Source organism: Cnephaeus nilssonii (assembly GCF_951640355.1).
Source record: "Cnephaeus nilssonii genome assembly, chromosome: X".
NCBI lineage: Eukaryota > Metazoa > Chordata > Mammalia > Chiroptera > Vespertilionidae > Cnephaeus > Cnephaeus nilssonii.
The window spans coordinates 63676235-63698080 of NC_137071.1; the positions used below are offsets into that span (position 1 = coordinate 63676235).

The 21846-nt window shown below is 36.7% G+C and overlaps 1 protein-coding gene across 3 annotated transcripts in view; it reads left to right on the forward strand.

Annotated features, from left to right (window-relative positions):
- The window catches only part of DIAPH2 (diaphanous related formin 2), a 981952-nt gene that overhangs the window by 216680 nt on the left and 743426 nt on the right, over positions 1-21846 (forward strand). For all 3 annotated transcript variants that reach the window (XM_079765114.1, XM_079765112.1, XM_079765113.1), the window contains 4 exons: positions 13245-13319; positions 13398-13467; positions 16281-16417; positions 18246-18354. In XM_079765114.1, coding sequence (XP_079621240.1) covers positions 13245-13319; positions 13398-13467; positions 16281-16417; positions 18246-18354 — 391 coding nt within the window. The remainder of the gene's footprint in view (positions 1-13244; positions 13320-13397; positions 13468-16280; positions 16418-18245; positions 18355-21846) is intronic.

A 21846-nucleotide genomic window follows, 5' to 3' on the forward strand; every position in this document is an offset into this window, starting at 1 on the left:
GTTGTTAAATTTTTTTGTAGTGGATGCTTATAGATCTACTAGAAGCCCAGTGCATGAATTTGTGCACAGGTGGGGTCCGGCCAGCCCGGCCTCAATCCGTGGATTGGGCCCAGGCCTGTCAGGAGGTGGAGACAGCGGGAGGTTGGCTGGCAGGCCAGCCCCTTTCTGGGCGATCAGGGCCAGGCCGGCTGGGAGGAGGGGCTGTGAGTGAGGGGCTGTGGGTGATTGGCTAGCGGGCCCCTCCCCTGAATGGGGTGGGGAGGGCTGATCAGGGGTCAGTGGCTGGAGGATGGGCTGTGGGAGGTTGGCCTGCCAGCCCCACCCCCTATTGGTGTGTGGGGGGCAGATTGGGGGCAGAGCTGGCTAGGGGGAGGGGTCTGCTGGCTGATCAGGGTGATGGGGACCCATCAGGGGCAGGGCTGGCTGGTGGGAGGGGCTGCAGGAAGTTGACCAGCCGGCCCTGCCCCTGATCGGGGTTGGGGGGTCAATCTGGGTTGGTACCGAGTGGGGGGATGTGGGGAGCCGGCACGGCCATGGCATACTCAGCCCCAGGGTGCCTTATGTGCCTTGCCAGCACAGCCAAGGTATACTCAGCCCCAGGGCACCACTTATGCCTCGCCAGCTCAGCCAGGTTCAGTGACCCTGAGAGGGGGCGAGGAAGGATTGAGAAAAGACAGACAAGAGAAGGAAAGCTGGGACTCAGTGGGACACCGTGTCTTTATTTTATAGCCAGATGCCAGGAGGCAAAGTAAGGGCATGGTCAAGATGTTTACAACATTCTCGTGGGTTTCAATCCTACTCAGTTACATGCACCTGATCAGACTTTGTTTACTTGCAGCCTATATCACTTAGGCACATGGGGCCACGTGTTCGGTCCATAGGTTCAAGCTTACAACTCTAGCTGTTGGCTATAATTGTGCTGGGAGGGCCCTGCCCTCCAGGCTGGGACTTGTACGTGGCCACGAGAGGACTGTGCCCTCTTATCATTCCAAGGCTTGAACCTGTCCAAACTCTGTAGCCTCACCCCACAGGGGAAGAGGCTGCAGGAAGTTGGCAGGCCAGCCCCGCCCCCTATTGAGGTACAGGGGGAGGCAATCTGGGGTGGGGCTGGCCAGGGGGAGGGGCTGGCCAGGGGGAGGGGCTGCTGGCTGATCAGGCTGGTGGGGGCCCATTGGGGGTGGGGCCATGGGGTGGGTTGGCCAGCCACCCCACCCTCCATCTGGGTGGGAGAGGCCTATCAGGGGTGGGGCTGGCTGGGGGGAGGGGCTGCGGGAGATTGGGCAGCTGCCCCCCCCCCCCCCCCCCCGCAATTGGGCCGGTTTGCTGGCCGAAGTGGGGGTCATAGCAACTGGTTGTTATGGCATTCTGGTCACTGGCTTTTTATAGATACTTCTTTGGTATGTCTTTAATCCATAGTAATGGATTACAGTATGCTAGGTCTCTGTATCTATGCTGAACAAGTAACTATTCTATTTATTAGTATATGGGAAGCAGAAAGTAAGTATATTTTTGGACATCTCCAGAGTTTTTATTATCTAAATTTTCTCTTGCCTTTGATGATGGAATCCATAATAAATAATTAAAAAAATATCTCCCTGGCTTTCCTTCACTTCTGAATTATACAAATTGGTGATATTTTTATAAATTGTATGTTCCATCCAATATTTCTTTATGAACAAAAAATAACCAAAACACTTGTAGCCACTAATTGATGATTTCTTTGTTAGTTGTTGATAATATAGTTGAATGGGAGGTATGTAAGGATTGAGGAGTGGTGGATTTCAATCATAGTTTTGTTATTAACAAACTGTATAATCTAAGACAAGTCACTAAATATTTTTAGTTTCTTGATTTGTAAAATTAAAGAGCCAATATGGACTCACTTACTTTGATTTCACAACCAGTAAAGCTACAGAGTTCAAGGCATGTTCTTTCAATGCAGTTTGTTTGTAAATGAAGACAAAACCATGTGTCAATTTAAATGTTAGTGTTTGTTTTGGGTTTTAACTATTCTAATTGAAAAGGGCTTGTAATTTTGAAGAAGGCCAAAGATACTTCAGCAATTAAAACATTATGCTTTCTTTAAAAAGCATTTATATGTTTTGAAAGACTTAACATGTATAAACATGTATCTTTTTTGGAGTAGCTATGTTTCTAGATTTTTCAGGACATGAGTACAAACCAGTTGAATATAGTTGAGTGCTAATACCCCTTTCTTAGGAACTTTTTACTGCATTGTTGTCCTATAAAGGGTTTTTTCTCTAAGTTCTGTACGTGTTTATTATTGTTTTGTTGTTATTTTGCTTTAGATGGTTTTATATCACTGTGCAAGAGAAAAATAATGAATGTTTGGCTTAATTGTTCTTAGGTAAGCCTTAACATTTCCCAAGTTGTTTAATGTGGGATTAAAGATTTTGTGTGTTTATTGTTCAATGATTATGTTTTGAAAAAATTTATTAAAGGTGAATGTATTAAGATATTTAACTATGGTTAAGAGTGCATATATGTGCACACAGACACATACATAATTTCCATAGTATCTTTCTCAGTTTTAGGGGAAAGGGGCTTTAAAATTTTATATGAAAATAAACCAGAAAAAAAACACACAACACGGAACAATTACCATTACAGATCACATTCGGAGACAGTAAAACATTTGGACTTGCTGAGATTTTTTTGACATCCATCATGAGGACCCAAATGGTTCTTTTTGGTTTGGTTGCAGGTATCCTATGCTAAAAATATTTGTGAACAATACATTTCTTTGATCTTTGTCTATGTATCTTTCATATTCTATAATGAGTCTTCCATTATATGTTTTTGGAATTGCACCCGGTAGGTGAGAATAACTGTTACATTTCTGTTGTTTAGTCATCAAATAGTAATTACCCTTCAACTCTCCTTACCCCTGTTACCGTGAAAGAAAATTCATTTAACTTCTCTGATGCCCACCAGAATCATACAGTATAACATGCAAAGTAGTGTTGGAAAAAGGGAAATGGTGTGGGTGGTATTCTCTAATGCCTCCTTGTTTTCCTCCTTGCATTTAAATAACATCTTATTCACAACAGATAAACTTGATGTCAGCTCCGTTTCATTTTTAGGGTTTACAGATTAGGAATTTGATTTCTTGGAGTTAGGTTCATTTTAACAAAATTCCACTGAATGAAAAGAAATTGAATGTCCTGCAGAGTGTGTGGTAGCTTAGGAAAAGGAGCCAATACATTTTTCTTGTGGAAGTTAACATTTTATTACAAGTTTGACTAGTTATATTACTGAGGAGGTGATTTTAGTTAGTGTCCTATGTAATTGTATTCATAATTTCAAACCTATGGAGAAAATTTTAAATAAGACTAGGACTGTCTCTTGAAACTTTTCTAACAATTTTTAAAGGCATGCAGGAGAGGAAGGTATTTTTACTGTAGCCTATGGGGTATTTTAAAATATTTCGACTTGAGCCATTTTGACTATCTCCCAAGTAGTTTTGAGAGTTTAAGAAATTGATTTTAATAAATAAAGAGCTGTATCCTTTGAGAGAGCATTTTTACTTAAACTATTTCCCTCAGGAGATTTTTATATGCAACTCATGCATTTACAGTTTGTTGTGAGTATATAAGAGGAATTTATTTTCATATTATATGAGCAACTAGAAAAAACACACATTTCCTCTTTTGTGAGAAAGTCTTAAAAAATGTGTGAATAGTATAAAACAGAGCAGATATTTCCAGCAAGACATGATGGGGAGAATAAATGTAGCCAGATAAAACCCTCTTAAGGAAACAACGGAGTATAGAGAGAAAGATGAAATTTCTTCTTCGGTGTTTTCTAAAGACATTATAATCTATCTATCTCAACATTGAAGTAAAAACCACTGAGAGACAGAGCTGGAAAATTGACATATTCAACCTTTCTATGAATTGGGTGAAATAAGTGGAGAGTGAACGTTATGCTTCAATGGAATATATGCAAATGTTTGGAAATGGTAGTATTACATCTGATAGGTACCTTTAATTGGTCAGAATTAGTTCATGCATCAATCTACCATGATCAGTAGTTTCCAAGGACACTCAAATGCTATTGTGTTTACTTTCATGTAGACAAACCTGAATAGATATTGAAAGGTTCGAAGTGGGCTGGGGTCGCACACCTATGACATGAGGCCATAATGTATCAAAAAAAGCGTTTATTTCAGGCATCTGGGTGCAGGTGGGCTGAGTCCAACAAAGGAATCAGCAGAGACTGAAGGGGGGGGGCAGACTTTTATTAACCTCTGCTGGCTGCAAACAGTTCTGCTGACGCAAGGGTTTGGTCCGTCCTTGGCTCCTCCCGGTGCCAGGTGTCTAGTGGTTATCTAGGCTATGCCGAGCTCAAGGCCGCAAGCTTTCTGCAAGATATCTGCTAAGCACAGTAAGTTTCCTCTGCCCCGTTTTATTCTCATTAACCCTTTCATATATATATGTTTTTCTTGGACTAATACCAGGGCAGTCATAGCATATACAAATCCATGTTGATTTGTTTTTAACATTGTATTTTAATGGATGTATATATTGATAGTGGAATTATCTATGAAGTTGATATAGCTGAGCAAATTATCTTTTTAAAAGGCTGAAAATACAAAGTTTTTCTTGGCTACTATTTGGAGGTACTGATCCATGATCTGCATATATGATAATGTTCGTGTTGGGTTGTACATTGGTTTTAATCACCTAGGACCACTTCTTTCCCCAGTGCATATAACTAAGGTTGGGTTATAATTGGCAACATTAGTAATAAAATGAGATGTTTTCCTATTAAATAAAACATGTGAACACCATTTAAAGCCATCTTTAAAGTCTTCTAAACCCTTTGAATTAGTTGTTTCATATCTTATAATTTTACCAAGTTTCTGATTCCCCCAAGAAACTCTGAACTATCATTTTATTTGATGTTCCAGTGATTTGGGTTGCAGTACGAGATTTCATATGGGAATAGAACACTATTAGAGGGAAATAAAATCCTTTGTACAGAACACATAACCCTCTATAGTAGCCTTTAGCACTGCACAAATATTGATAAAAGGATGACATAACCAATTATTGGTCTCTTGCACCTGAGACTAATTGCCTTTACAGCTTATGGGACTTTGGATAAAACTTTATAATTTTAGCTTTGTCCCCTTTGAAAAATAGTTGTGAATTCAGCCAATCAAATAATAAATGTACATGCAGTCACTACTTCCTGTTATGTCTATATTGTGTATAGTGTACTGAGCTCATCATCCACTATTTCTTTGCTTTTAACTTACATGAACTATGACTAAATAATTCAGAGTCTAAATCTCCAATTTTGGATGAAAGGTTGACATTTTGGAAACTGTGAAGGGTTTTCCTTTACATGTATATATGAGGGAGCAGAATCTCATTCCCTTATTCAATAGGTACATTTATAGAGTTTCCCTCACTTTGTTTTCCCCCAGAGAACTAGAGAATATTGTTTTTCATAGAATCCTCTGATACTTTAATTAAACATAAGATTTTCTTTCCTTTGATTATGGCTATCAGTATAAGTGGGCCTTATAAAAATATTGACCTCCTCTTTGAGAAAGACAAGGTCACAACTGCAGCATAATCCATCCCACCCACTCCTGCTCCTGCTCCTGCTCCTGCTCCTGCTCCTGCTCCTGTTCCTCTCCTGCTCCTGCCTCACAGCTATTACTTCTCCCAGAGGAACAAATCAGTCAGGAAGCCAAACCACAGCCATGGCTTTTAACGATACCAGAAAGACACTTTGTGGAGCCATAGGTGGTGACTCACTGAATTAGGATTGCTCTAACCAGTCTCAATGGAAAGACTTTGGAGAAGGTGTGTGCTTAGTTGATCAGAGGCACAAAGGAGAAGAATCTCAATGTGAAAAGAGCAGTTTGGATGCCTACCAAGACTCTGAAAATCACTACAAGCAAAGATTCCTGTGGGGAGGGAGGGTTCTAACACTTGGGATCAGTTTCAGATGAGGATCCACAGGCGATGCATTAACTTGCAGTGTCCTAAGATTGTTAAGTAGATTACTTCCATCAGAATTGAGCCAGGAATCAAAGTTGAAGTCACCATTGCAGATGCTTAAGTCAAACTTTTTTTTAAAAAAATAAATTGACTATCTGTTAAAAAAATGATCTCGGAGGTTCTGAAGGCTCAGGATAGATTCATGTTTTAAAACCTAAATTTTTAGATAATTGTTTAAAAAGATGCTTTGATTGATTTTAGAGAGAGGGGATGGGAAAGGGAGATAGAGAAACATCAATGTGAGAGAACATTGATCGGTTGACTCCTGCACATCCCCCACCGCTGTCCCCGGGGATGGAGCCTGCAACCTGGGCATGTGCCTTGACCAGGAATTGAACTGATGACCTTTTGGTGCACCAGACAGTGCTCAACCAACTGACCCCTATTTGCCAGGGCTATTTTATATAATTTTGATATTATTTTTTGTCAAGATTATTCATGAACTATAAATAGACTCTCTCTCCCTGTTCAGCCTCCCCTCATTATAACTTCTATATTTACTAGAGCCCAGTGCATGAAATTCGTGCACTGGGGGGTTCTTAGCCCAGCTTGTGCCCTCTTGCAGTCTGGGAGCCCTCAGGAACTTAAGCCGTCAGTTGGACATCCTTAATGCTGCTGTGGAGGTGGGAGAGGCTCCTGCCACTGCCGCTGTGCTCGCCAGCCATGAGCCCTGTTCAGGGCTTCTGGCTGAGTGGCGCTTCCCCTGTGGGAGCGCATTGACCACCAGGGGGCAGCTCCTACGTTGAGCATCTGCCCGCTGGTGGTCAGTGCACATCATAGTGACCAGTGGTTCCACTGTTTGGTCGATTTGCATATTGGCCTTTTATTACATAGGATTCCAATGTCAATTGGCAAGTGCTAAATATAGTGGAAAATAAATATATACAAAGTTAAAGAAAACACAAAAGGTAATATGAGTACCAAATACTATATATAAATCATCTATTGAAGAAGCCTAGCATCTGTTTAGATTCTAATGCATATTTCATATTAATTAAAATCCTTTTTAATAAATGAATGATAAAATGTTAATATTATTAAAAAGTAGTCTTTATGCCTAAAATTCATACTGTGTTTTGGACTAGGAGATTAAAAGAACATTTAAGTTTCTTATTTTTAATATTTCCACAAAATTTTGGTGCAAGCTTCACTGTGCTATTTCACAGGCATTATTTCATTTAGTAGTCACAAAGACCTTATGGGGTGTAGGTACTATTCTCATCCCTATTTTGAAGATGAGTAAATGAACTTAGAGAGTTTTAAGTAACTGATAAAAAATAACACAGGTTGACTATGGTAGAGATGGGATTGGAACCTGGATCTGTCGTCTTCTAAAGCATATGCACTTAACTATGCCACTATGTAGCCTCACAGCATATTTCATTGATGGATGGAGTGATATTTTTGTGACCTTTGAGTAAACTTGGGAAAGGTCTTTAATTTTTAACTTCTTGAGCAATGTACCAAATGTTGGACTGCCTGATAGACATATCCAAGCCATTTATACCTAAGTTCAGAAACACTATCTCATTGTGGGTCAGTTCCTCTTATTCCCTAGATAATCTTCCTGGCTTCTTTTTTAGTCTTCAGATCTAAACCTGGCTTCTTGCTCACTCATACATTAATCATCCTGACTGATCTTTCTATCTGTTTTGTTTGGGTGGCTTATTTATTCCACCTGTTTTCCTGACAAGTGATGGCTACAAATATCACCATGCATGTGTATCATGTCAAGATACCTCTTAAAATTTTTTTAATATGTTGATTTAAGAGAGAAGAAGGGAGAGGGAGGGAGGGAGGGAGGGAGGAGAGAGAGAGAGAGAGAGAGAGAGAGAGAGAGAGAGAGGAGAGAGAGAGAGAGAGAGAGAGAAACATCTATGAGAGAGAATCATTGATTAGCTGCCTCCTGCATGTCCCCTAATGGGGACTGAGTCCGTAAAACTAAGTAATCGAACCATGGCCTCCTGATTCATGGGTCAGTGCTCAACCACTGAGCAACACTGGCCGGGCAAGACAACTGTTTACCTTAGGTAACTTGATAGCATAAAATCACCAGTATGTTAATACCTAAAAAGAAAACTGTGGATTATATAGCCCGTTAAAAACAAAAACAAAAAACATAAGCTATATTTTGGCTCTATTCCAATAAGCTGCCTTACCTAAACCTTAGTTGGAGTTTCCAGATATCTTTTCTTAATATTATTTGGTAGATTTCTTATGAGGCTTAGGGCTTCAAATATAATAGAAACAGGAATTGAAAGGTACTTATCACACCTAAATGAATGAAGTAAACTGTCCAGTAATACAAACCATATATTTGTGTGTCTAGACATAGACACAGTTATAAGTTCAGTGTAATTCTGAACAACCAGTGATTCTTCTTCAATGAGTTATTGGTGGAGCCATTAGCCAGATGTTTTAGAAAATTGTACACTGGTCTTGTTATTAATTTCTAATGGTATGGTTCAAATAAACATGAGTTTTGGAGTCAGACCTGGGTTTGAGTCCTAGAAATTATACTTGTTCAGTGATGTTTGGCAAATTACTTGACTACTTTGCTTCTCAGTTTCCGTGTGTGAAAATAGTTTTCCGAATGGCTGACGTTAAAAAGGTTGACAATATGAAGTGCCTGGGAGGATTTGGAGCAATTGGAACTGTTGCACTTTGCTGAAGGAATGCCAATTTGGAAAGTAGTTTTGTAAAAAAGTTAAACATCCATTTACCCTAAGAGCCAGCAATTCAACTCCTAATTATTTTCCCAAGCAAATGAAAACATATGCTTACACAAAAAACTTACATGTGAATATTTGTAGTAGCTTTATTCATTATCACCAAAACCTGGAAACAATCTAGAGGCTCATCAACTGATGAATGTATAAAATAAATTGTGGCATAACCATACAATAAAAAGGAGTAGACTACTGATCCATGCACCAAATTGTTGAAGATCATAGTATTTATGCTAAGTTAAAGAAGCCAGACACAGAATCCTGCACTGTGTGATTCCATTCCTAAAGGTAATCTTGAAACAGCAAAACTATAGGGACACAAATCAGATAGGTGGTTGCCAGGGACATGGGAGTAGGGAAAAGGGATTGACTGCGAAGGAAAAAGACTAAATATTTTGGAGTGATGGAAATGTTGCATATCTTGTTTGTGTTGGAGATTGCATGACTATACCTTTGTCAAGAGGATGAATTTTTCTGTATGTAAATCATATAACAGAAAAAAACAACTTGTGTTTCAGAGTGGTTATGGAAATTATGATAGATCAATCTCCTCCCCCATTTGTTCTTCTGTTAGGTTGTTCATTATCCCTGGCTGCTTCTATGCCTCCTATAAATTTAGGGACCATGATAAATTGCAATTTCTTGTTTCAGGGTTGAGATACTATAGAAAATTTGTGTTTATCTGTCCTTACCTGCAGTCTTAGAATCAGATTTTAAATCAAGTCATCAACTGTATTTTTATATTTTTATTTTATTATTGATTTCAGAGAGGAAGGGAGAGGGAGAGAGAGAAACATCAATGATGAAAGAAAATCATTGATTGGCTACCTCCTGCACGCCCCCTATTGGGGATCGAGACCGCAACCCAGGCATGTGCCCTTGACTGGAATTGAATGTGGGACCCTTCATTCTGTAGGCCAAAGCTCTATCCACTGAGCCAAACCAGCTAGAGCCCTATTTTTATATTTTTAGATATTCCAATTAGTACTGAATAACTCAGAGCTGGAACTTGCATGCTCTGTAAAATATACCAAATATACTTGCTTTGATTGGATTCTGTATCTGTCCTGTGGCAGTGGGAGTGTTCAGTATGGTTGGCAGGGTGTGCCATATAAAGCAATCTTGAGTTTTGAGCCTCAGTGCTTCCTGAGAAAGGCTCTTAACACTTGTTAGCAAACCGTGTTTCTCTATCACTGGTTCCCAAACCTGAGCAAGCATCAGAATCAACTGGAGTAGTTAAAACCCACATTGCTTGGCCCCACCCCCAGAGTTACTCATTCCATAGGTCTAGGTTGGGGTCCAAGAATTTGCATTTCTAATGAGTTCCTAGATGATGTTGATGCTACTGGTGTGGGACACACATGTTGAGAACCACTGATTTATGCTTACTTCTTGTGTTACAGTGTCAAAATTCCTGCCTAACTATCAAAGCTAACATTTTGTTTTTAAACTGCTTATGAGGCGTGGGGAGAGGGAGAGAGTGGGAGAAAATAGTGTTTGACTAGAGGCCACAAAAATGTCCAATGCTTAAAAGCAGAGAAATGATGCTGGCAAGAGAAAAAGGTAAAAAAAAAAGGATGTCTAGTTGCCCCCTTCCTTTTATCCTCCTCATGCTGCATCATTATCATTTTATCCCCCTAGCAACAGGCTCCCTTTGGACTCCTATTCTCTGTCAAAGTTCTGAGGATTCTTACTAGGCCTCCTCTGCCCATTGGCCTAAGATATTCTTGGTTAAGACTTTTCACGGTCTAGTTTGTTACAAATAGGCCCTCCTCCTTATACTTAAGTTTAGTGATTGTGTCCTAATTTTTCCAGAACAATAGTAATTTGCACTGAATTAAATCAAAGTACCATAAACTGCTCAATTTGAAGCAGTCCGGGGTGTGTAGATAGATGACTGATTTCAAGTGAACAGATATAAATCATGCTCTTGTATCAAACAATTTCCTAGACCCAGGAAGAAATCACCCTAAGAATATTAATAGCACTAAGTGTAAAAAGAGTACGAGTAAAATTTAGAATCTTAAAAACAATTTGTAAGCGTTAAATGTGAGGAATTCAGAGATCATTTTATCCTTCCCAAATACCAAAGGAGATCTGAAATTTGGTCAGAACTCCTTATTATTGTAAGGTTGCTGTACGGTATGTTGTGCTGTAATGATATCTGCTGATTTCTCTCTGTGATGGTTAAATACAATTTATTATGCTTAGAGCTGGTGTCCTTTTATCCTTCCACCACTGTCCAGCTGATTAACAAGAGTCTTTAGAGAAAATTGCTCATTGTACTGGTTGATTACATGCCTCAATTGAATAGTAGCTTGCTGCCAATTATCATTACAATGCCATATTGATTTTTTTTCATTTCCACTGTGAAAATTAAAGCAGAATTTGTTTAAAATGAGCTTCTACATATATTGTGGATGTGATTGGTTTTGAATATTTCAGCTATTTTTTAAAATATATTTTCAGTGATCTGACGATTCTTACTGATATTTTCTTATAAATTTAGCTATTTTGTTGATAAGCTTTACTTTATGAAGACATGAAATGTAGTTTAAAGACTGAAATAGAATATAGTAATTGTTAAATATGTATAGGTTTTCATTTTTGCTTTATAGGAGTCTGCTATATATTAATTTACATTTGTGAAGTTCTTGGGCAATATGAGACTACTGATTCTCTTAATGACACAAGTCAGTAAGTTTATTTAAATTTGAATTAGCAAATATTTACTTAGTGTTGACTATATATAAGCTAGCCAGCTAAGTATTATTGAAGACAGAAAGATAAATGAGATAATATAACTGTCTTCACAGAATTTTTAATACAGAAAGGTATGTAGAACATGTGTGACAAGAACATTATCAAACAATAAGAAATAAAGATACATGAGTGTACAAAGGAACAATAACTCCTATTTGGATGGAAGACTTATGAGGAAAAACACTAATGGAGGAACTGACACTCAATTTGAGCCTTGAAGGGTTTGGAGAGATGGGAGTTGGGGTTGCCTTATGGAAAGAAACATAAATTAAGAAATGCAGGGAAGTGCAGGGAGGACTCCAGGAAGGACAGTGTCTGATATTCACTAGAACATGTGGTATAAGGCCTGAGGCTGTAAAGGTAGGTTGACACTAGATCAGAGTCAGGATTTGAAATGTGTTAGGTAGTCCAGAGGACTACTTTGGACAAAAGACTAGTTAAGTTCAGTCAAGTTTGGTATTTTGTAAAATGAATAAAAGAACAAATGAAGCTGTAGAGAACCTGGTTGGGAGGTTCCTGGCTTGTTAAGGTGACTAGGGCTACACTAGAATGTTAGCAGAGACAATGGAAAGGAGGGCCAGCCCATGTGTGGGAGGCATTCTAGAAGTATAATATTCAGGACTGGATAATAAAAAGTCAAAGGAAGCTCTACCTGATCAGTCTCCAGCCTTCTAGCACACATGGGACTTCATCTCCTGCTGCTCATCCAGGCCCCTTATTCAGCTCTAGCCACTCAGGTTTCCTCACAGCTCCTGGAATTTCCCAGCACAATAGCTACCACCTCAGTACCCAGTTGCACTTATTCCCCCTCCTGGGAAAGTCCTCATTTCCTTCAAGGCTCTACTCAAATGCCACCTTATCGAGAATTTGTCCCCTGCCACTCCTATCCCATTTAACAATGTTTATTTTTGTTCATTGCACCAAAGCAGTGACATTTTGTTACATGTTTATCTGCTTATCATCTGTCTCCCTCTTTGAGACAGTAAGCTATACAAGGGTAAGGACTTAGTTTTGTTGCCTGTTATATTTCTATCACCTAGATAGAACATGCTGGTACTACATATATGCACTCAATAAATATAGATGAGGGATCCTAGCTGGTTTGGCTCAGTGGATAGAGCATTGGACTGCAGACTGGAAGGTTCTGGTTTCGATTCTAGTGGGGGGCACGTGCTCGGGTTTCGGGCTCGATCCCCAGTAGAGGGTGTGCAGGAGGCAGCCAATCAATGATACTCTCTCATTATTGATGTTTCTGTCTCTCCCTCTCCGATCCTCTCTGCAATCAATAAAAATATATTTTAAAAAATATTGATGAGGGATCACAGATTATGCAAGTATTTCAAGTCTGAATGATTAAAAAAAGTATAGTGGTGTAATTAACAACATGGAAGAATGGAAGAGGAGTTGATTTTGGGAAGCAGGAGCAAAGAGGAAGATAAATTTGGCTTATAAGTTCAGGTTTAAGTATATGTTGCTAGAGAAACAACCAAGGCAGGGCTGTGGAGTGGGCAATCTAAAATGTGAAGAAAATTGTGACATTGAGGTAAAGATCTTGAGTCATCCTCACAGAGGATGCTTGAAGCAATTGGAGTAGAAAAAAGAATGGTGAACAATATAAAGATAGGATTATTATATTTGAAAATCAAAATTTCATTTTAGATACTTCATGTTTTCAATATACAAACTTATCTATGCATTTTTTTTTATTTCCTAGCTGGGTTAACAACTTTGGCCATGAAGGTCTTGGACTCTTACTGGATGTGCTGGAAAAGCTTCTGGACAAGAAACAGTAAGAACAAACATGAAAAAAATCACCAAAGGGGAAATGTTTAAGCACAGTATAATAGTTTTTTTTTCTTTTATTCAGGCAAGAAAATATTGACAAGAAGAATCAGCATAAACTTATTCAGTGCCTCAAAGCATTTATGAATAATAAGGTAAGTAGTGTTTATTTCTGCCTCTGTCACAAAAGGTGAGAACTTACCCAACAGTATGAAAATATGAAACATACAAAATAGTGTGTGCTTATTCAGTTTACAGAAAGGTCTTTATGATGCAAATCATCATGGTTCATTTAAATAGTATTTAAAATATATTTTCCTTCACAAAATATTTATCGGTAAGTTTTTACAATCATGCATACATGTAAGTCTTATTCCCAAATTAGATAATGCTTTTTTTTCTTTTGTAGTAGAGAAAAATTTAGATGTCATATGTTGAATAGCATTTTCTTAGTGTTTTTTATTCCTTTGAAAAGGAAAATTCAAAGCCATGGTTTGACTTGTTCGTTAAGAACATTATAAAGTTACGATTTCTCTTTCTTTTATGTTCAATTAATGTCAGTTAACATACGTAAAAGACATTTCTGAAAATTAATGTGGGTTTTTTGTCTTTTTTTTGCATTATGAGGGACTCAATGAAACAATCCATACAAGGGTTTTTCTTCTAAAAGTAGTCTGTGCTGAGGTTATGAAGTTAAAGTTTTTTTAAAATTTATCTTTATTGTTGAAAGTATCACAGATGTTTGTTTGTTTGTTTTCCCATTGACCCCCTCCCTCCCTGCACCTGCCCCTTCCAAGCCTTCACCACACTATTGCCTGTATCCATGGGCTATGCATATATGTTCTAGGTTTAATCTCTCCCCTCAACTCACTCCCATCCACACCTTCCCTCTGAGACTTGCCAGTCTGTTCCATGTCTCTGGATCTATTTTGTTCATCAGTTTATTTTGTTCTTAGATTCCACATATGAGTGAGATCATGTGATACTTGTCTTTCTCTGACTGGCTTATTTCGCTTAGCATAATGCTCTCTAGGTTCATTCATGCCATTGCAAATGTTAAGAGTTTCTTAAAGTTATTTTTTTCTATAAACTATTTTGTTACTGTCTTAGAAATGATTTGATTTGTATTTCCATAAGTAAAATAACACTGCTAAATTTACTCATTACATAATTCCCTTTAGATGGTGTTTTAAGAATCTCAAATATTAATAGAGATAAATAATTATAACAGTAAACAAAAACTAGCCAAATGTGAAATATAGAATAACCAGTGCAATGAGATATTAATTATTCTATTTTCCATACAAACATGATGGTTTGAATTAGATTGTTCTAAACTAAGGTTAAGGTTTAGTTAGGGCATGTTAATATCTTGTACATAGAGGCTCAGAACATGAACACACGGTGGATCTTTTAAATTACAGGCATATGAAATAATAGGCGAAAGTATGTATTCAAAATAAAAATATACAGTGATAAGTCAATTTCATGTTGGAATAAACTGTCATAATCAAAGAATCAAAGTTTCATCTGAAATGACTTAAACATCAAATTTGTTGACCCCAAGGAGTTTATATTACGTACTTCAAAAATTATTTTTCCTTATACAGTGCATGTCAGAATAGGATCATAAAAAGCTACCAATTGCTTCTTAACTTCCTTTGCTGTAATAATGCTCTTAGGTTTAGATTTATGGCTTTTCATTATTACTCATATCTTCATTTTTATTATCAGTATATCCCTACATATTATAAAATACTTTTAAACAATAAGTGGAAATTTGAAAATTAAATTATTTCACTCTCAGTGTGATTTTTAAGGCTGTTATTTTAAATTTGGTAATTATGTGGTAATCATCTGTCAGTTTTACACCTGTGTTTTTCACTTATTTTTTTATTATTTATTATCCACTGACCACCTTTATGCATACACATTCCTTCTGTTTTCTTTGCTGCTTTTATATTTTGTCTCTTCCATTTCCTTTTATGTTTTTTCTCTTATTTCCTTACTTATTTTGACCTCTGGTAAAGTTACATTTAAGAGCTTTAGCTATTTCTTCATGAATTCTTTTAGAAGTTAAATTAGTAACCATGAAAATTTTTCATATGCGTGGTACTTAACTAAAGGTTAGCTTGAAATGGCCATTTTACTCTAATGAAATGTTGTCAGATTTCACTGTAAAAAGCAAACCTGTTTCATAAGAAATCTGAGAAATACTCTGTGGGACAAAGATCAAAGAATATATTACCTTAATGTAGTGAAAACCCATGTTTTGGGCTTTCTTTAAAATGTCTATACCTATTCATTTTTATAATGCGCACTTGTGCACACATATTCAGGACTGGAAAATAAATGAAAGGGATGTCTTCTCTGCGCAGTTGAATATGACACTTAATTGAAATCCAGGTGCCATTTATTTGGGTTCATAGCTTTCAGAATGCAGCACAGCTGCCTGAAAGGGGAGGATAACAGAGAAGGTACAAAAGAATCTGTACAGAGGCTTATTGCTTTACCTGGAATATAGTATACAAAGAGCTTTTCAACATTTCACCCTTTTTGTTCAACTTAATTTTTTATACAAACATATTGGAGAATTTAACCATGAATTGCAGATATCTCCAGGGAGACCCAGTGACATAAGTGGAATTACTTTAGAAAATCATATCAGTATGTGCTTTACATGTTCTTCTTTGTTGAAGAAATACTGATTGTTCCCATATTTCTCCCAGATCTTTATGGAATTTTAGACAGGCTAATGGAGATCATATCTGATCAAGGGCTAAAAACTCCCAAGATGCAGTCATTTCAAATAAAAAACAAAGACAAATAACTGCTTGTTTGAAGAACATTCATATAATTAGGTAGAACCTTATTGTGGAGGTATGGGTTTTAGAAAATCATTGTAAGTTGTATTTCTTAAAGATATGTTCCAAAGACATTTTGAATGAAAGTTCTTTTTTTTTTTAAGTTTGGATTGCAAAGGATTCTAGGAGATGAAAGAAGTCTTTTACTATTGGCAAGAGCAATTGACCCCAAACAACCCAACATGATGACTGAAATAGTAAAAATACTTTCCGCTATTTGCATAGTTGGAGAAGATAACATGTAAGTATTGCTATGTTATATTAATTTTATGTAATTTCATGGAAAGTGACACGAGAAATTAACAAGTCCTACTTGTATGCTGTTTCTTTAGATAACTTGCATGAAAATAATATGAAATTTTAGGAAAAAATTGGTAGCATCTTTTATCTTGTCTATTTACATTTTAGCTTTGTTTGATTCTTTGAAAAATAGGTTTAAACAGATAGAATCCTAATGGGAAATTCTTCAAAGTTGGATTCCAAGTGAATGAATAGAATTTTGTCTTGTTGAAGGTAAAGCAATTCCTAGAAATATAGGAAAATTATCAGAGAGTAATTTTGGCTACACACTCACACACACACACACACACACTCACGCCCCTACACCCCTACCCCTGCACCCCCCCACACACACACACACACATCACAAAATTTGGCTACTTGAACTAATTAAATTAACTAGATGTTTTTATTTTGAACTATTATTTTATAGAAGTATTTTATCTGCCTATGGTAAGTGAAAAGATAAAGCAATCATTCATAGAATGAAATAAACTAACCTGTTAAAAAGAAAGAACAGAAAGTCTGGGTAATTTTTTAGAAAGTCTGTGGTAAAAGTGCCAGTTACAGCAAGTCGTTGCTCATCATACATTAGATAATTTCTTCTTATGGAAATAATATTGAATCAGAAGCAAAATTTCAAATTTAATGTCATTAATATGTCTAGTTAATAAGAAACAATTGTGATAAATAATGAAATACCTGCTAAGGACATGAACTAAAATGTTTCTTCTAAACACTTTGCGTGCCAGCAGTAATTTCCATTTGAATCTGAACAGGGCTATACAAAGAGGAATATTCTAATGCGTTGACTTTTTCATATCTGCTAGAATAAAATGAGATGTTGGTTAGTGCTGGCAAGTGTGTCCTTAGAAACCAAAAGACAAACAAAAATATTATCATATGGCATTAAATCTTATCTCAGTGAGAACAAACTATAAATGAGGTAACATATGCGATACTGAGGTTTCCTTAGGTTTTATAGAAAAATTAGTTTATACATGCATAAGAAATATTTTTCTAGTCAAATAGATTTTTTTCAATACTTAATTCATGTACTACATCCTACCCTGCTATATTTGATATGCTTTAAATGTAATTTCAGATATAATTTTATAAGGGTAGTACACTACATAGAATTTAATTTGATTCAGACACTGTACAAGAGATAGTCTTTATTATTTTGTTCAGGTAACTAAGTTGCTTGTGCTAGGTGATTATAGATGCTTCTGTAATTACCTAGGCATTCTCTTTCAGGTATTGTTTTCTTGTTCCATTTTCAAAGAATGTTAATGTTTTTAAGTTCTTTTTAAAATTTTTTACTCTTTCTAGCACTATATTATAAAATTTCAGTCGGCAGAGCATTTGAGATCTTATAAAAATTCAAAATAAATAAATACAATTACAGTCAGGTTACACTTGAATAAACTTAATATTTGTAGGTACCATTTTGGGTTGCAGAGATATTAATATTTGTTACACAAAATAGCAAAACTTGAAATTTTAAATTTCAGTGTTTATCAGTTAAGTATCTTTTGAAAATTGTCACCCAGAAAAAAAAATGTCAAGATTTTTAAATTGAATTTTCATGTTAATGCCCTAAAATTATTTCATGCTATCAATATTTGATGTGTTGAAATATGCAGATAGAAACACAATTCTTTAATTGTGATGACCTATCTCCTGATCAAACACCAGAAAGAAAGCAGGGAAATCTGATAGAGAAAACCCCATATTCACAATGTGTGTGTGAGATATGTTTCATTCCTTTTCTATTTTTTTCTCTCTAGTCTAGAGAAACTTTTAGGGGCTATAACTACAGCAGCCGAAAGATATAATAGAGAACGATTTTCACCAATTGTGGAAGGGTTAGAAAATCATGAAGCTTTGCAATTACAGGTGAGTCTAGTTTTGTCTTAAATTGCTTCTAGAATTATATTTAGAGGACTCATTTTGTGTGATACCATTTGCGCAAACACTTAAATTGAATGGAACATAAAAATGAAATTCTTCCTGTTGCTTGGTTGTTCATAAAAACTAGAAGTTTTGTCTGTGAGAATAACATATTGTTTAAAATTAGAAAAAGTACTTTGGATTATTACAAATGTGATTATTACGATTATCATTAGTATTTGGGTAGAAATTTAGTAATTAATGTAATAAACTGCAGAAATTAAAGCCTTAGCAATAATCAGGGCAACAGCACAAAGAATTCAGCCAATGTCATTATCCTAACAAGTGTTAATGATGTATGTGGGCTTCTAGAAATTTAAAAAAACGAAGTGCATTTCTCTTAGTGCCATACACAGCATTCAGAAGTCTGACTCACCAGAATCGCAGTCATTGAATTGCAACTCTAGGACAGTGTTTACCTGACAGCCTGTGTAGACCCAGCCTAAATGTTTTCTTTAGAAAATGACAAAACTCTATATATTTTCTTAGATAATTTCAGGAAATGACCTATTTTATGAATGATGACTTTGTCCTTGACTAGTGAGAATGCATATTTATTGGCCATAATTATAGTGTGAGATCCTGGACTAAACAATTTACTTGTATTATCTGATTTAATTCTCACAACAACCCAGCTATGTAGGTGCTGTTATTTAGCAGTGAGTGTTTAAATATTAAAATTTCTTACCTGATATAAAGTAAGCATTTTCTTTTTCTCTTTTTTATTTTATTATCAATTATTGGTTCTTTTTTTCCCCCACCAGCATTTGAAGCTACAACAGATAGATAAATTGGTTTGTCCAATGAGAATACTGTAGTGTTATAAAGCTATAAAGTCTTCAGATATTTAAGGAAATTTGTTCATTGTTAGTTCTGCTCCAGCTATAATAAGCAGTTTGGATAATCTTTTATGGTATGCCATTTATGTCCAGGATATTACATTTTTTAAATAATTGGGATATTTACTTCCAGTGATTTTTTTTCCTTCTTTTTAAATTATATTTTTATTTATATCAGAGAGGGAGGGAGTGATAGAAACATCTGAGTGACAATCATTGATTGGCTGCCTCCTGCACACCCTTACTGGGGATTGAGCCCGCAGCCTGGGCATGTGCCATGACTGGGAATCATACCATGACCTCCTGGTTCTTAGGTCCACGCTCAACCATTGAGCCACACCAGCCGGGCTCAGTGTTTTTCTTTTTACAAACTAGAGGCTTGGGGGGTCACCCTGGTCTGAACCCTCTCGCAGTCTGGGAGCCCTCAGGGAATGTCTGACTGACAGCTTAGGAGCAGGCCTAAACCGGCAGTCGGACATCCTTAGCACTGCCACGGAGGCAGGAGAGGCTCCCACCACTGCTGCTGCACTCACCAGCAGTGAGCTTGGCTCAGGGCTTCTGGCTGAGCACACTGACCACTAGGGGGCAGCTCCTGCACTGAGCATCTGCCCCATGGTGGTCAGTGCACAGCAAAGCGACCAGTCATTCAGCCATTCTGTAGATTTGCATATTAGCCTTTTATTATATAGGATGTGTCTAAATAAAATCTAATATCTCTATTGAAAGGTTTGAAACTATCTTTTTAGATGATTTCTTGAAATTTTTGTCCATGTTCCTTTGGCTTACCTAGCTAAATTTCTTTGACTGTCAGTCATATGTAGGAGTTTGTACTTGTCTTGCAATGCTTGTTTAGAAGTAATTAGGTGTTTTAGATATAGTGAATGTTTTCATTACACAGCTCACTCAAAATCGCATAGCTGTTGAGGGGGTAGAGCTTTGATTTGAAGCCAGGTCTTTGTGATATCAACATTGATATATTGAATTGTCTGACCTTTAAAATGACACCTCTGCTATAGAGTAGTTCACCCAAAATGATGAGAAGGGAATGAGATTTTCCAGTCTTCAGGAAGCTGGGCTGAATGGACTGATAAAATGGCAAGTTGTTAACAAGTAAACATATTGAAGAATCATAGACATCTTGTTAGGTATTCAAGAAATTGTTGAATACTTGCTATAGATGCAAACATCTGCAAATCACAAATTGAAATTTCCTATTCTAATGAGCTACAAAAATTAGTAATTTGTTATATACAGAGCCTATTATTATCACAGAATTGTGAAGTGGGTTTGTTTATTTGGACTATTTCATGTGAATGAAAAAATATTATCTAAAAGTTCAAAAATATATTCAGAATGCAGAATGAAAAATAAGTTTAAATCTATTGTTTAAAAATATAGTTAGTGCTGTATTTTAACAATGACTTTTCTATTTCGATAGTATCCTGAGAATTCTCAAAATGTTATTATAATCTCAGGAAGTAATTCTGTTAAAATACAGGACTAATTACATTTTAAATGACAACTATATACCTTTTTTTTCTTTTTGTGTGTTTTAAAACAGATTATTAACTTCTCACAGAAGTTTTCTAGATCATCATTAAAGTGAAATTTTATACCTGTGATAGCATTTTCATTATCTTCAGTACTTCAAAAAATAGATAAGACAGTAAATCACATATCTTCATATACTCTCTCTTCATTGACTTCCCTTCAGCTTAGTAGCATTCTCAAGTTTCCCTCATACTGCAACACCTTCTTTTGATCCTACTTATTCTTGAACTAGCCTCTCATCTTCCTTTTACATTTTATAGTTTAAATCTCTAAAAGAATCATCGATACTTGTTTTCTCTGTTTCCTAAATTACCTTTCACAGCTCAGCTTTTTCACAGTTCACAAAAAGGTCAACAATGATCCTCTAATTTCAAAATCTAATGGCCTATTTCAAATCCTGGTCACTTGGCACTATTGATCCCCTCCCTCCTTAAAAATTTTTCTGCCTTTGGCTTTTCAGGCACCATTCTCTCCTTGTTCTTTAACTACCTTTAATTGCTCTTTATCTTCTTCATGTTGTTTCTCTTCTTGGGTATTTTGTTCTCTAAGTTCTATCCTTGGTCTTTTTCTATTATCATTTTTGTATATACATACATGTGTATTATATACAGACATATACAGTATATTCATATACATATATATTTTATTTTCCTCATGAATGTTCTTAATTGATTTTGTAGCTTTAACATCCACTATATTCTAGCGATTCCCCAGATTTATAAATCCAGCTCACATCTCTCTTTATTCAAACCTAGATGTCTAATGGCCTAACTAGATGTCTTGTAGACATCATAAAAATAAGATACAAAAAATAGCATTTCTAAGCCATGTGCCAATCTATACCAATAAAAGGGTATTATGCTAATTAGACTGGGAGACCTTCCGGATGACCTTCCAGACCTCCTTCCAGACAAAGCCGCTGCGGCTGCCTGAGGCTCAGGCAAGCCACAGATGGCAGCTACAGCTACCCAGGGCTGGCCCGAGGCTCAGGGAAGCCGGGGATGGTGGCTGTGAGCTTGGGCAAGCTGCCGATGGTGGCTGCCCAGCC